This window comes from Carassius auratus, chromosome 24 (assembly GCF_003368295.1).
Source record: "Carassius auratus strain Wakin chromosome 24, ASM336829v1, whole genome shotgun sequence".
NCBI lineage: Eukaryota > Metazoa > Chordata > Actinopteri > Cypriniformes > Cyprinidae > Carassius > Carassius auratus.
In genome coordinates, this window is record NC_039266.1 from 21337458 (window position 1) to 21350074 (window position 12617).

The 12617-nt window shown below is 48.3% G+C and overlaps 1 protein-coding gene across 2 annotated transcripts; it reads right to left on the bottom strand.

Moving 5' to 3' along the window:
* Window positions 1–185: 185 nt before the first annotated feature.
* On the bottom strand, window positions 186–12429 carry LOC113042628 (uncharacterized). 2 transcript variants are annotated; one of them, XM_026201611.1, is made up of 4 exons: window positions 12279–12429; window positions 3660–3754; window positions 2151–2356; window positions 186–1488 (listed from the first exon to the last, which is right to left on the bottom strand). In XM_026201611.1, exons 1-4 carry the CDS (start codon window positions 12410–12412, stop codon window positions 982–984), a joined length of 942 nt encoding a protein of 313 aa, XP_026057396.1. In that variant the 5' UTR covers window positions 12413–12429; the 3' UTR covers window positions 186–981. The 2 variants fall into 2 exon arrangements, with proteins under 2 accessions (XP_026057396.1, XP_026057395.1); XM_026201610.1 differs by lacking the exon at window positions 12279–12429 and having other exon boundaries at window positions 3660–4110.
* Between the last annotated feature and the right edge of the window lie 188 nt (window positions 12430–12617).

A 12617-nucleotide genomic window follows, 5' to 3' on the forward strand; every position in this document is an offset into this window, starting at 1 on the left:
TCAGTTCTGAAATTTTGATTAAAGTTGGGGGGGGGGGGGTAAATTAGTAGGGGTCCCTATGATATTGGTAAATCACTTGGGATTTGGTAAATCACATTAGGGTTTGTATATCACTTGGGGTTGGTAAATCACTTTTGGTTGGGAAATAACTTTGGATTGGTAAATCACTAGTGATTTGTTAAATCACGTTGGGTTGGTAAATCACTTGGAGTTGGTAAGTCACGTTGAGTCGGTAAGTCACTTGGGATTGGTAAGTCACGTTGGGCTGGTAAATCACTTTGGGTTGGTAAATAATTTTGGGGTTGGTAAGTCACTTTGGGTTGGTAAATCCCTTGGTTGGTAAATCACCAGGGATTGATAAATCACTTTGGGTTGGTAAGTCACTTGGAGTTGGTAAGTCACTTGGGATTGGAAAGTCACGTTGGGTTGGTAAGTCACTTTGGGGTTGGTAAGTCACTTTGGGTCGGTAAAAAAATTTGGGGTTGGTAAGTCACTTTGGGTTGGTAAGTCACATTGGGTTGGTAAATAATTTTAGGGTTGGTAAGTCACTTTGCAGTTGGTAAGTCACTTTGGGTTGGTAAATCACTTGGTTGGTAAATCAACAGGGATTGGTAAATCACTTTGGGTTGGTAAGTCACTTGGGACTGGTAAGTCACGTTGGGTTGGAAAGTCACTTTGGGGTTGGTAAGTCACTTTGGGTTGGTAAAAAAATTTTGGGTTGGTAAGTCACTTTGGGTTGGTAAGCCACTTTGTGTTTGGTAAGTCACTTTGGGTTGGTAAATCACTTGGTTGGTAAATCACCAGGGATTGGTAAATCACTTTGGGTTGGTAAGTCACTTGGGGTTGCTAAATCACCAGGGATTGGTTAATCAGTTATGGTTGGTAAATTACCAGGGATTGGTAAGTCACTTTGGGTTGGTAAGTCAGTTTGGGTTGTTAAGTCACTTGGGGTTGCTAAATCACCAGGGATTGGTTAGTCACTTATGGTTGGTAAATCACTTGGGATTGGTAAGTCACTTGGGGTGGGTACATCACTTGGGATTGGTAAGTCACTTGGGGTGGGTACATCACTTGGGATTGGTAAGTCACTTGGGGTTGGTAAGTCACTTGGGGCGGGTAAGTCACTTGAGGTTGATAAGTCACCTGGGGTTGGTAAGTCACTTGGGATGGGTAAATCACTTGGGGTTGGTAAAACATTTGGGTTTGATAGGTTGCTGGAGGTTGGTAAATTTGTAGGGGTTCCTGGGGTGGAACAACCCAACAATTATATTCAGGTGGCTGCTCCTGTGGTAGTGCAGGGATGGCGGCTGTGGACGAAGCCTGATTGCTCAACTCCTTAAGCTTCTCAATTACTAAGTGATACTGCTCATCCCATTCATCATCTGATAGTGCTGAAGGATTAGTCTCCAGGAATAAATATGCATTCTTAGATTGAACGCTGAAGATGCACTCTGCTTTCTTACAGCCTTCACCAAATTCCTTCCAGTACTGAAAGGATAAAGACACAAGATTAATTACAAGACAATAAAACTACATTTATATGCTGTTTAAGGCCTCAAATCCTTAACTCATCTCACTCACTACAGCGTACATAGTGAACTTTTTATTTTGTTTCAGCTAACAGTTTAGTTAAATTAAGGACTAACACATTGTTTTCTATATGGGGAGGTGAAAAATTTGAATGCTGATGTAAATACAGTGTATCTAAATAACTGTGTAATTTATACTATATCTTTGTCAACTGGTTTCATTGATAGCATGAATAGAAATACAAGTTTTTATATATTTTTTTTTATTTTTCATATTTAACAGTTATATTTATTTGTTCATGCTGATTATAAAGGTTAACAAGAGTCATCACATACTGTATGAAAGAAATGTATTTGTTTATTTTGTTTCCTTTTTCTATAGTATCTTGAAACACAAGCATGTGGGCAATATAGCGTCATCAGGTGTTCATCAGTACACTAATAATCTTCATGAGAATCATATGAAAAAGTGAGTACTTAGGAAATTATGCTGTTCACTCATAATCTGGACTACACATAATAGACTTAAACTCCATATATTGCATATACTCAAGTTTGTAAAAATAACTTCTGACTTTGAAATGAGTATAATAATCAAGGCCGTAATCAACTTTAAATTACCTCTCCAGCTATTTCAATAGAATGCAGAAACTCATCCTTCATGTCATCATCATAAAACTCATCAACAAAGGACTCATCAACAAAGGTCTTGTCTTTCAGATACTGCAACTGAACTCCCATTTTCACCCAAAAGTCTTTAAGCTGGACCAGAATTTTACGGATCTGAGAAAAATTGTCCTGGACATCCTTCATGTCAACATATTCACCTGGAAAGACAACATAGAGCGGATTCGGACTTATGAGAAAAACGTTTAAAAACTATTCTGACCATTTAAAACTGTATTAGTGAATGTGTAAACATCATGGTGTTAAACACACAAAGGCTGCGTTTACACCTGGCATTAAAGTGAAAAAAAATCACAGTTTGGGTCAATCAGAACATGGGACGTTTAGACTTGGCAACATCAGCTGACTTCTTTATCTGGATAATCGATGGGATATATTTAAATACCATATTTTTCGGACTATAAGTTGCACCTAAGTATAAGTCGCATCAGTACAAAAATACGTCATTGACGAGGAAAAAAACATATATACTGGACTATAAGTCGCATTTATTTAGAACCAAGAACCAAGAGAAAACATTACCGTCTACAGCCATGAGAGGGCACTCTGTGTTTTCAGTGTAGAGCGCCCTCTTGCGGCTGTAGATGGTAATGTTTTCTCTTGGTTCTTTTCTCTCGGTTCATGTCAAATAAATTTTGACAAGTCGCACCTGACTATAAGTCGCAGGACCAGCCAAAAAAACCATCCCTGCTGTCCGTCACCGCGTGTCACTCCCGGATAATCAAAAATGGGAAAAAAGGCGGGAGCTGGTTGCTGAAGCCACGCCCACCTAGCTCGACAGTGGTGACAGCAGCAGCAATCCACCTGTCACACAAGTGGCCACGCCCTTAATTATGCATAACTTAATATAATTTAAACGTATGAGTTATAATAAAATACACCCCCTTACAGCTGTCACGAAGGGCAATATTAGCTATATAGGCCAAAACCACTTTTAGTACAAGGCTGTAAACCCTTTTTTTTCTACTGTAAAGTTGGGCATTTTAACATGGTGTATCTATGGGACTGACTCCCTTTTGGAGCCAGCCTCCGGTGGCCAGTTGATGAATTACAGTTTAAGTCACTTCCGCGTTGACTTCACGAGAGAGAGCGGGAGGTTGCCGCTTGATGCAGACATGATGGCTGGATTGCGTTTACATCACATTGAGATCTGATCACAATGTGTCCTTTCTACCTCTAGACCAGGACACGCTGATTGGATAACATTCCCATCAGAAGTGTTTTTACACTTGTCTTTTCAATGTGTGCGTGGACAACATCCGTATACAGGTCACATATTAATGCCAAGTGTAAACGCAGCCATAGTTACTGTATTTGTTTTCTTTCAAGTGTTATAACATTTCTATTTATGATTAGATGGTTTAAATTTTTCATGTAAGCAGAGTAGAATGACAAAGATATGACACATTTGAGTAGATCTGAGCAATAAAACCAGACACTTACCCATCTGCATTTTACAGCTGGTCAACTTCAGCTTAAGATCCGTCAGTTTGTCTTGCAATTTGTAATCTCTGTTGGCCAGTAAGCTCTTTTCAGATCTGAGACGAGATAGTTCGGTATTGAGTTCATGGGATTTACGAGTATTTCCAGGGGTAGATGCAACATCATAAATGGATTTAACAACAGAACGAACACATGGAACCAAGGAGGCCAGGAAACCCACACCAGATCTTTTTAGAGAAACCTTCACAACGTGTTTCTGCATCTCTCGCTCTTTTATTGCAATTTTTTGCTCAATTTCCTTAAGATCGTTGGCAGTTTGTTCCTGTTTCTTTTGAACACTGTCCACATCCCTCTGTAACATCTCCATCTTCTCTTCACTTTGAATTAATTTTCCTTCAATCTTTTTCTCTTCTTGAAATAAATCACTGGTAGACATCGCCACACTTTTTTGTTGTTGTTCAAACCTGAATATGGTGCATTCGGATAAATGATTGCATTTAGTGACTGGATTTAGAGTACATCATGTGTAATTCCTAATATACAGTACTATTCCACTTCATTATGTTAGTGAGTAGTTTACTACTTTTTAGAGCTGCAACGCTAACAGTGGTTAAACAATTTAGTAGTGGTCATGTTTAATGTTTCAAAATTTCACATAACTAATATGTGAAAGCAACACAAAACGGATACTCCAAGTTCCCTTTCAGTCGGTCACTCTCGACGCCACGTCGGATGACCGACGAATATGGGATATCGCTTCGATAGACCAATCTACTTCGAGTGTAAACTAAACGAGCCAATGCACATTGGCATGCAATTATTGCATCCAGCTGCCGCTGATCACTGCGTGAGTATAAGAGGGCAGCAGGTGCAATGCATACCAGCTTTTCGCTTCGGAGCCGAGCGTCAGTATCGCTCTGCTCAACTGTGTCTGCTGTGAACTACGAGTTCAGCACGCTCTCGGAAGCTTCGTGTGTTGGCGAGACGGCGCTTCAGCGGCGGTCGTTCCTGTGTCGAGTGGATTGCACACTTCAGGTTGCACTACCCCTGTCGTGTTGCAAGCGGCCATCCCCCCTGTGCGCCTCAGCACTGAAAGAGCATTTCCTAAAAGAGCAAATTCTCTCTAAAAGAGCTTCACGGGTGCGTCTTTGTAAAGACGACGGATCGTCCTTATAAGGATGCCGTTTCACCCGTGCGTTTCTGGGTGCGGTCGTTACCTGGCACCGGGTGATGGTCACGATCGCTGCCTCACGTGTCTGGGCGTCGAGCACGCTGAGGTGGCTTTCGTGGATGAGTCATGTTCTCACTGCGGGAATATGACCATCTCGGAGCTGCAAACCAGGCTCCGCTACCTTCAGGGGGGCGGAGTCCCGTTGCCGCGGCCGCGATCTGGGGCTCGTTCTGGCGGCCGACAGACGAGAACCACTTCCGGCAGTAGCGCGAGTGGTTTGAGGATCACAGTGGTGGCAAACCCCGCAGGGAACCAACCCTCTGGGGACCATCACTCCTCTAGCACCTCCGATCCAGTGGAGCAACCCACGGAACGCGCTGGGCCCTCTTCAAAGAGCGTACCAGCGGTATCCAGTGGGACTCCCCCCGACCAGATGTCGATCTCAGCATCGGAGGCAGGCATGTACTGGCCATCGGGACTACCGGGAGATTCCCGGTGGGCCGCGGTCTGGTTGGGCCGGTGCGTTATGTATTTTGTTTTTAAATCATTATTTATCGCAAATATATTCGTAAGTATATTTTTGTACAGTCCAATTCCGGCCTTACGTGTCTCTCTCATGAAGCCGCAAGATGCTTTTTTGTGACGTTAGTCACAATAATTTATTTAAAACATTACAAAAAGCAGTATAAAGAACAGATAAAACGACGCTTGCGCATGATGCTGAAGCGAGCTGCGAGACGTGACGTGTTCACTGCTCATTGGCCAATCAGAATCAAGTTCTAGCCTTGAAAAGCGGCCGCTTTACAACTGCGACGAAATTCAATATGTTAAATATAAAATATCTAAGCGTAAAGGGGGGGCCGAACGTTGAGAGAGAGAAAACGACAAGCACTTGAGGCAGATGCCACCAAATGTGTCAAGATAAATAAATTATTTGCTGGAAGGCAAAAGACTGAAGACGTCCTCAAGGCGGACTTGACAGCTGAGGTGAGACAGAAATGTAATGATACACGGAGGCTACTGCATTGTTTTGTTTCAAAAAGTTAGGATATTCCAGCTGTAATATGCCACCACTCACTGATCTATATAAATTGCATTTAAAATTCTCAGCTCTCAAGTTCTATTTTATTACAAAATTCAGACAATACCGTTTTGGTGTCAGAAAATATGACGTGACAGATCGCTTTAGCGCCTCAGTTCAAGTAAACCGATCATCTGTTACTTTCTGTTTAAAGATACAGTACAACTTACAGAAATTTATATATGCCTCAGAAATAATATCGATCAGTTATCAGTCAAAACAGCAGGAGAACAATTATTTCACAGAATGTTACATTTACCTCAAGAAAGCCATTTAAAGACCATAGCAGGTTAGTTGAGATTGAAAAATAGCCATAAGAAAGGAGTATTTTGCTAAATATGTGCACTACAGTACATATTTATTATATTTTCACCTAAAGTATTTTACATTTGATTATGCAATATCTGTACCTGAAAACGGTGCTATTTATGATAATTTTTTAACATTTTTATTACTGACTGTTCACTTGTCTTCATTAATGTTTGAACTTAATAGTTAGTGTTTATTGTGGTATTGAAATTACAATTGTGAAATGAGATTGCAGCTTATTTACAAAGAAAACAATAGCAATTTTATTTTTATCTTTTTATTTTTGGCAGGGCAAGAAAAGTTCTGAACCCTAGCATTTGAGCTTTTTGTGTGTGTGTGTGTGCGCGCATGTTTACATGCATGGTGGGCTGGTCTGGATGAAGTCCAGGGCTGATTTTTTGTCCCAGTCCAGGCCTGATCGGAGGGAGAGCTGTCGGATCACGGTTCGGTTGCGCTACCGTCCTCTGGGATGGTGACAAAGCCTGATTCGGATCCCGAAGTGGCAGCTATGCTTTCCCGGGCCGCCGAGAGGGTAGGGCTCGAGTGGAATCCCCCACCGCGTCCCGAGCCCTCACGGCTGGATGATTGGTTTCTCGGGGTGGTGCGCGCTGGTTCTCAGCGCCCCACCCCAGTGCCTTTCTTTCCGGAAGTGCATGACGAGCTCACCAAGTCGTGGATGGCACCTTTTACTGCCAGAAACCAGCCGGTGGGCTCCTCCTCCCTCACCACCCTCGAGGGCGGTGCAGCGAAGGGGTATTCAGGAATCCCGTCGGTGGAGCGGGCGGTAGCGATGCAATTGTGTCCTAAGTCCGCCGCCTCCTGGCGTGGAGACCCGGTGCTCCCTTCCCGGGCCTGTAGGCACTCGTCTGGTCTGACCGGCAGTGCCTATGTGGCTTGCGGGGAAGCTGCTTCCGCCTTACACGCTATGGCGTTACTGCAGGTGCACAAGGCTAAGGCACTGAAAGACCTGCACGAGGGTGGTCACGATCCAGCGCTTCTGGAAGAGCTCCGAACCGCCACTGACCTTGCGCTTCGAGCGACGAAGGTCACCGCGAGTTCGCTGGGTCGTGCGATGTCCACATTAGTGGTCCAGGAGCGCCATCTGTGGCTGGGTCTGGCAGACATGAGGGACACCGACAAGGTCCGGTTTCTCAATGCCCCTGTGTCCCAGACCGGCCTCTTCGGCGACGCAGTCGAGATTTTGGCCCAGCAATTCTCGGCTGCCCAGAAGCAGACTGAGGCGATCCGACACATCCTGCCCCGGCGGGCAGCTGCTGCTATCTCCACCCACCCGCCGGCTGCAGTGCCCCAGCCTGCTCGTCGCCGAGGGCAGCCCCCTGCATCCGCCCCTGCTCACGCGTCGCATCTGCAGCAGCCTCCAAGTGGTGCCGTTGAGCTGGGCACAGGCAGGCTGCCCCTCCCGTCCTGGCCCCCGTCAAACCTGACGGTAAGCAGGAGAGCAAGAGGCCCTGGGACGGGTGACCCAGAGAGAGGTAGCTGCTTTCTGGGGGATGGTGTAGGCACCTCTCCCTCCCCTGGAGGAGGGCCAGGCGGAGAATTTGGAAATCTCGACAGGAGAGTAGTTTCCTCCCTCTCTGGGTCCCAGGAGGGCACGGAGAGTTGCGGACGGCCAAGCACCGGACCTCACTCATCCTCCTCCTTCGCCAGATGGCAGCTGCGGGCGGTTCGAGAGCGTCAACAAAGGCCCTACTCACGCACCCTCTGCCAACCCGTGGAACCAGGTGAGCCCTGCACCCCACACTCGCACCACACTCCGGCCTGCTCACAAGCCGCCCGAGTTGGGCCCCTGTGTTCCACCTCGCTGCCCCACTGCGGGTACGGCTGTGGTTCTGCTGGTCCCGCTTGTACGGTTCTTAGGCGCCTGGTCAGCGCTACCCAGCCCGTCTCGCTGGCTTCTGCGAACCATCAGCCTCGGCTATGCGATTCAGATCGCCCGGCTTCCCCCCAAGCTCTGCGGTGTCCGCTTCACTACAGTGGAAGCGTCCGATGCCCCTGTCTTGCGGAAAGAGATCGCAGTCCTACTGGCGAAGGCCGCGATAGAGCCGGTCCCTCCAGCCGATATGAGGAAGGGGCTTTACAGCCCGTACCTCATTGTACCCAAGAAAAGCGGTGGGTTACGACCGGTCTTGGATCTGCGAGTTTTGAATCGGGCCCTCTATCGGCTACAGTTCAAAATGTTGACACAGAAACGCATTTTCAGGTGCGTCCGTCCCCAAGATTGGTTTGCAGCGATCGACCTGAAGGACGTGTACTTTCATGTGTCCATACTTCCGCGCCACAGACCTTTTCTGCGGCTTGCGTTCGAAGGACTAGCATATCAGTACAAGGTCCTGCCCTTCCGGCTGTCCCAGTCTCCCTGTGTCTTCACGGAAGTCACGGAGGCAGCTCTCGTCCCTCTCAGAGAGCAGAGTGTTCGCATTCTCAATTGGCTGATACTAGCACAGTCTCGAGATCAGTTGTGCGAGCACAGGGATGTGGTGCTCCGGCACCTGAGCCTGTTGGGCCTTCAGGTCAGCTGGGAAAAGAGCAAACTCTCACCATTGCAGAGGATCTCTTTTCTCGGTATGGAGTTGGATTCGGTCGAACAGACAGCACGCCTCACAGAGGAACGTGCGCGGTCGGTGCTAGCCTGCTTGAATACGTCCAAGAGCAGGACGGCGGTCCCACTGAAACTCTTTCAGAGGCTCCTGGGGCATATGGTGGCCACAGCGGCACTTACACCGCTCGGCCTATTACATATGAGACCGCTCCGGCACTGGCTTTATGGCCGAGTCCTGAGGTGGGCGTGGAAGCGCGGCACTCACCGGGTCCAAGTTACACCGGCCTGTCGCCAAACCCTCACTCCGTGGTCAGATCTGACATTCCTTTGGGCAGGGGTGCCCCTAGAGCAGATCTCCAGGCATGCTGTGGTTTACACGCATGCCTCCACCACCGCCGGGGGGGCCACGTACAACGGGCATGCAGTCTCAGGGGTTTGGACGGGCCCGCAGCTGCAGTGGCACATCAATTGCCTAGAGTTGTTAGCAACGCACCTTGCCTTGAACCGTCTCAAAGGTCTCTTACGAGGCAAGCCTGTGCTGGTCCGATTGGACAACACTGCGACTGTTGCGTACATCAACCACCAAGGTGGTCTGCGCTCTCGTCGCATCTTGCAACTCGCCCGCCACCTCCTCCTTTGGAGTCAGAAGGTTCTGAGGTCACTTCGTGCTGTTCACATTCCAGGCCTGCTCAGTCGTACAGCCGACGAGCTGTCTTGAGCAATGCTCCCGGGAGAATGGCGACTCCATCCCCTGACGGTCCAGCTGATTTGGAGGCGGTTCAGAGCCGCTCAGGTAGACCTGTTTGCAGCTCCAGAGACCTCTCACTGCCAGGCTTTCTACTCCCTGACCGAGGGAACTCTCGGCACGGATGCACTGGCACACAGCTGGCCGCGGGACCTACGCAAGTATGCGTTTCCCCCAGTGAGCCTTCTTGCACAGACGTTGTGCAAAGTCCAGGAGGACGAGGAGCAAGTCTTACTAGTAGCGCCATATTGGCCTACTCGGACCTGGTTCCCCGAACTAGTGCTCCTCTCGACAGCCCCTCCTTGGCTGGTTCCTCTGAGGAGGGATTTACTGACTCAGAGACGGGGCACCATTTGGCACCCGCGTCCAGACCTTTGGAAACTCCATGTTTGGTCCCTGGACGGGACGCGGAGGTTCTAGGTGACCTACCCCAAGAGGTAGTTAACACCATCACTTCGGCAAGAGCACAGTCTACGAGACACGCCTATGCCTTGAAGTGGAACCTGTTCGTTGAGTGGTGTTCTTCTCGCCGAGAAGACCCCCGAAGATGCCCGATTGCGGCCGTGCTATCCTTTTTGCAGCAAGGGTTGGAGCGAAGGCTGTCTCCCTCCACCCTCAAAGTCCAGGTTGCCGCTATTGCTGCGTACCATGACCCTGTGAATGGGAAGTCTTTGGGTAAGCATGACCTCATCATCAGGTTCCTTAGAGGGGCCAGGAGGTTAAATCCATCCCGGCCCCCCTGTATACCCTCTTGGGACCTGTCTCTAGTGCTTAAATCACTACAGCAGGGCCCATTCGAGCCTTTGCATTCAGTTGAGCTAAAGTTTCTTTCATTGAAAACTGTGCTCCTGCTTGCACTGGCCTCCATCAAGAGGGTAGGGGACCTGCATGCATTTTCGGTCAACGATTCGTGCCTAGAGTTCGGGCCGGCTGACTCCCAGGTAATCCTGAGGCCCCGGCCTGGCTACGTGCCCAAGGTTCCCACTACACCCTTCAAAGACCAAGTGGTGAACCTGCAAGCGCTGCCCCTGGAGGAGGCAGACCCAGCCCTGGCTTTGCTTTGTCCTGTTCGAGCATTAAGGTGCTACGTGGACCGGACGCAAAGCTTCAGGACCTCAGACCAGCTCTTTGTCTGTTACGGAGGCCGGCAGAAGGGGAATGCCGTCTCTAAGCAGAGGATGGCCCACTGGATTGTGGATGCCATAACCCTGGCTTATCAGGCTCAGGATGTGCCCTGCCCGTTCAGGCTTCGAGCTCACTCAACTAGAAGTGTTGCATCCTCCTGGGCGCTGGCTCGTGGCGCCTCGCTGACAGATATTTGTAGAGCTGCGGGCTGGGCGACCCCTAACACGTTCGCTAGGTTCTATAGCCTTCGTGTAGAGCCGGTATCCTCCTGTGTTCTCACCTCAAACGGGTAGTGGCACTGAGAGGCCCCGGTTAGTGTCGGCTTGCTAAAACTGCTCCAGAGTGTCCGAACTGTAGACCCTGTTGAGTTCCTCCATCACCCTAGGCAGCTGGACGCGGCGGAACGTCCGGCGCCAGGCCTTCATGATGAATCCGTGAGAACCATGGAAGGCTGGGCTCCATATTGAGACCTAAGCGGTACTCGTATGTGTATAGTCCACGGTATAGCCTTAGAGCCCGTGTTTCCCCGGCAGACTTCTGCCTTCCCAAGAGGGTTTTAATCACCTCAAATTTCTCCGTATACTCCTAAGCGGATGCTATATGTGTATTTGCCTCCGAGACCTCCTTCGGGAAGGATGGGGCTTCCGCAGCGTCCCGGCTCCAAGCGGACCGGGTACGTTTTCCCAGTGTTATCCAATCTCACCCAGTGAGGTGGTGCTTTGACAATGGTGAGTGGAGCTACTTGTTCTGAGCCCCGGCCTACACCTAATAGGGGCGCAGGCGGCTCGCACAGGGCACTGGAAGGGGCAGCACCCATGGCGCTTTGATAGGGATCCCATATTCGTCGGTCATCCGACGTGGCGTCGAGAGTGACCGACTGAAAGGGAACGTCTCGGTTACGTATGGTAACCCTCGTTCCCTGAAGGAGGGAACGGAGACGCCACGTCCCGTCGCCATGGTTGCTGTACCGCCGCTGAGCTGCCGGGTTCCCGGCTCGGCTCCTCAGCGAAAAACTGGTATGCATTGCACCTGCTGCCCTCTTATACTCACGCAGTGATCAGCGGCAGCTGGATGCAATAATTGCATGCCAATGTGCATTGGCTCGTTTAGTTTACACTCGAAGTAGATTGGTCTATCGAAGCGATATCCCATATTCGTCGGTCATCCGACGTGGCGTCTCCGTTCCCTCCTTCAGGGAACGAGGGTTACCATACGTAACCGAGACGTTTCTGTTTACGCGTGGCATTTGGCTTGGCAGTGTAAACGCGCTTCCGATCGGAATGTTATCCGATAAAAATGTCTTGGTCCATCGGTGATCGGATCTCAGTGTGATGTAAACGCAATCCAGCCATCGTGTCTACATTCCCACCACTCTAGTTTTATTTTTTATTCTATGGCATTGGAATTTTACATTTTTAAATTACGGTAAAACAACCGTAAATAACCTTGTTTTCAGAAAATGTATTTAATTCCAGACAGATTCTAGAATAGCAAGTAAAACAAGTAAATGTTACGTGATTTTGTTTATTGCGTAGATGTATGTTTTTAAAGACGTTTCGCGAACAGAAATAGTGATTTATTGCAATGAAGTGTTTTATAAACTACCCCGTTATATGAATTGTGTTTACCTCTGCACAGTCTCATCCACAGCTCTGATGATGTCATCAATCCATGTTTTGGCTTTCTCCAGGTAATTCTTAGCCACTTCAGGTTTCTTAATTTCAACAGCCTTCTTCAGCATTGGGAACAGGGACGAGACCATGTTGTGACTTGTGCCGACACACTACGAGAAAACATCATATCATAAAACTCAGATATAATAGAAGGATAAATACCAATTAAAATGAGTTTCCTTTGCTTTGGAAGCCACTGGAAAACTGTGTTTGACATTTTGTAATAGTTGGCTTAACATAATCTTGTGAAATACTGTTATGGTATAAAGAGGTCGGGTATATTACAGAATTGAA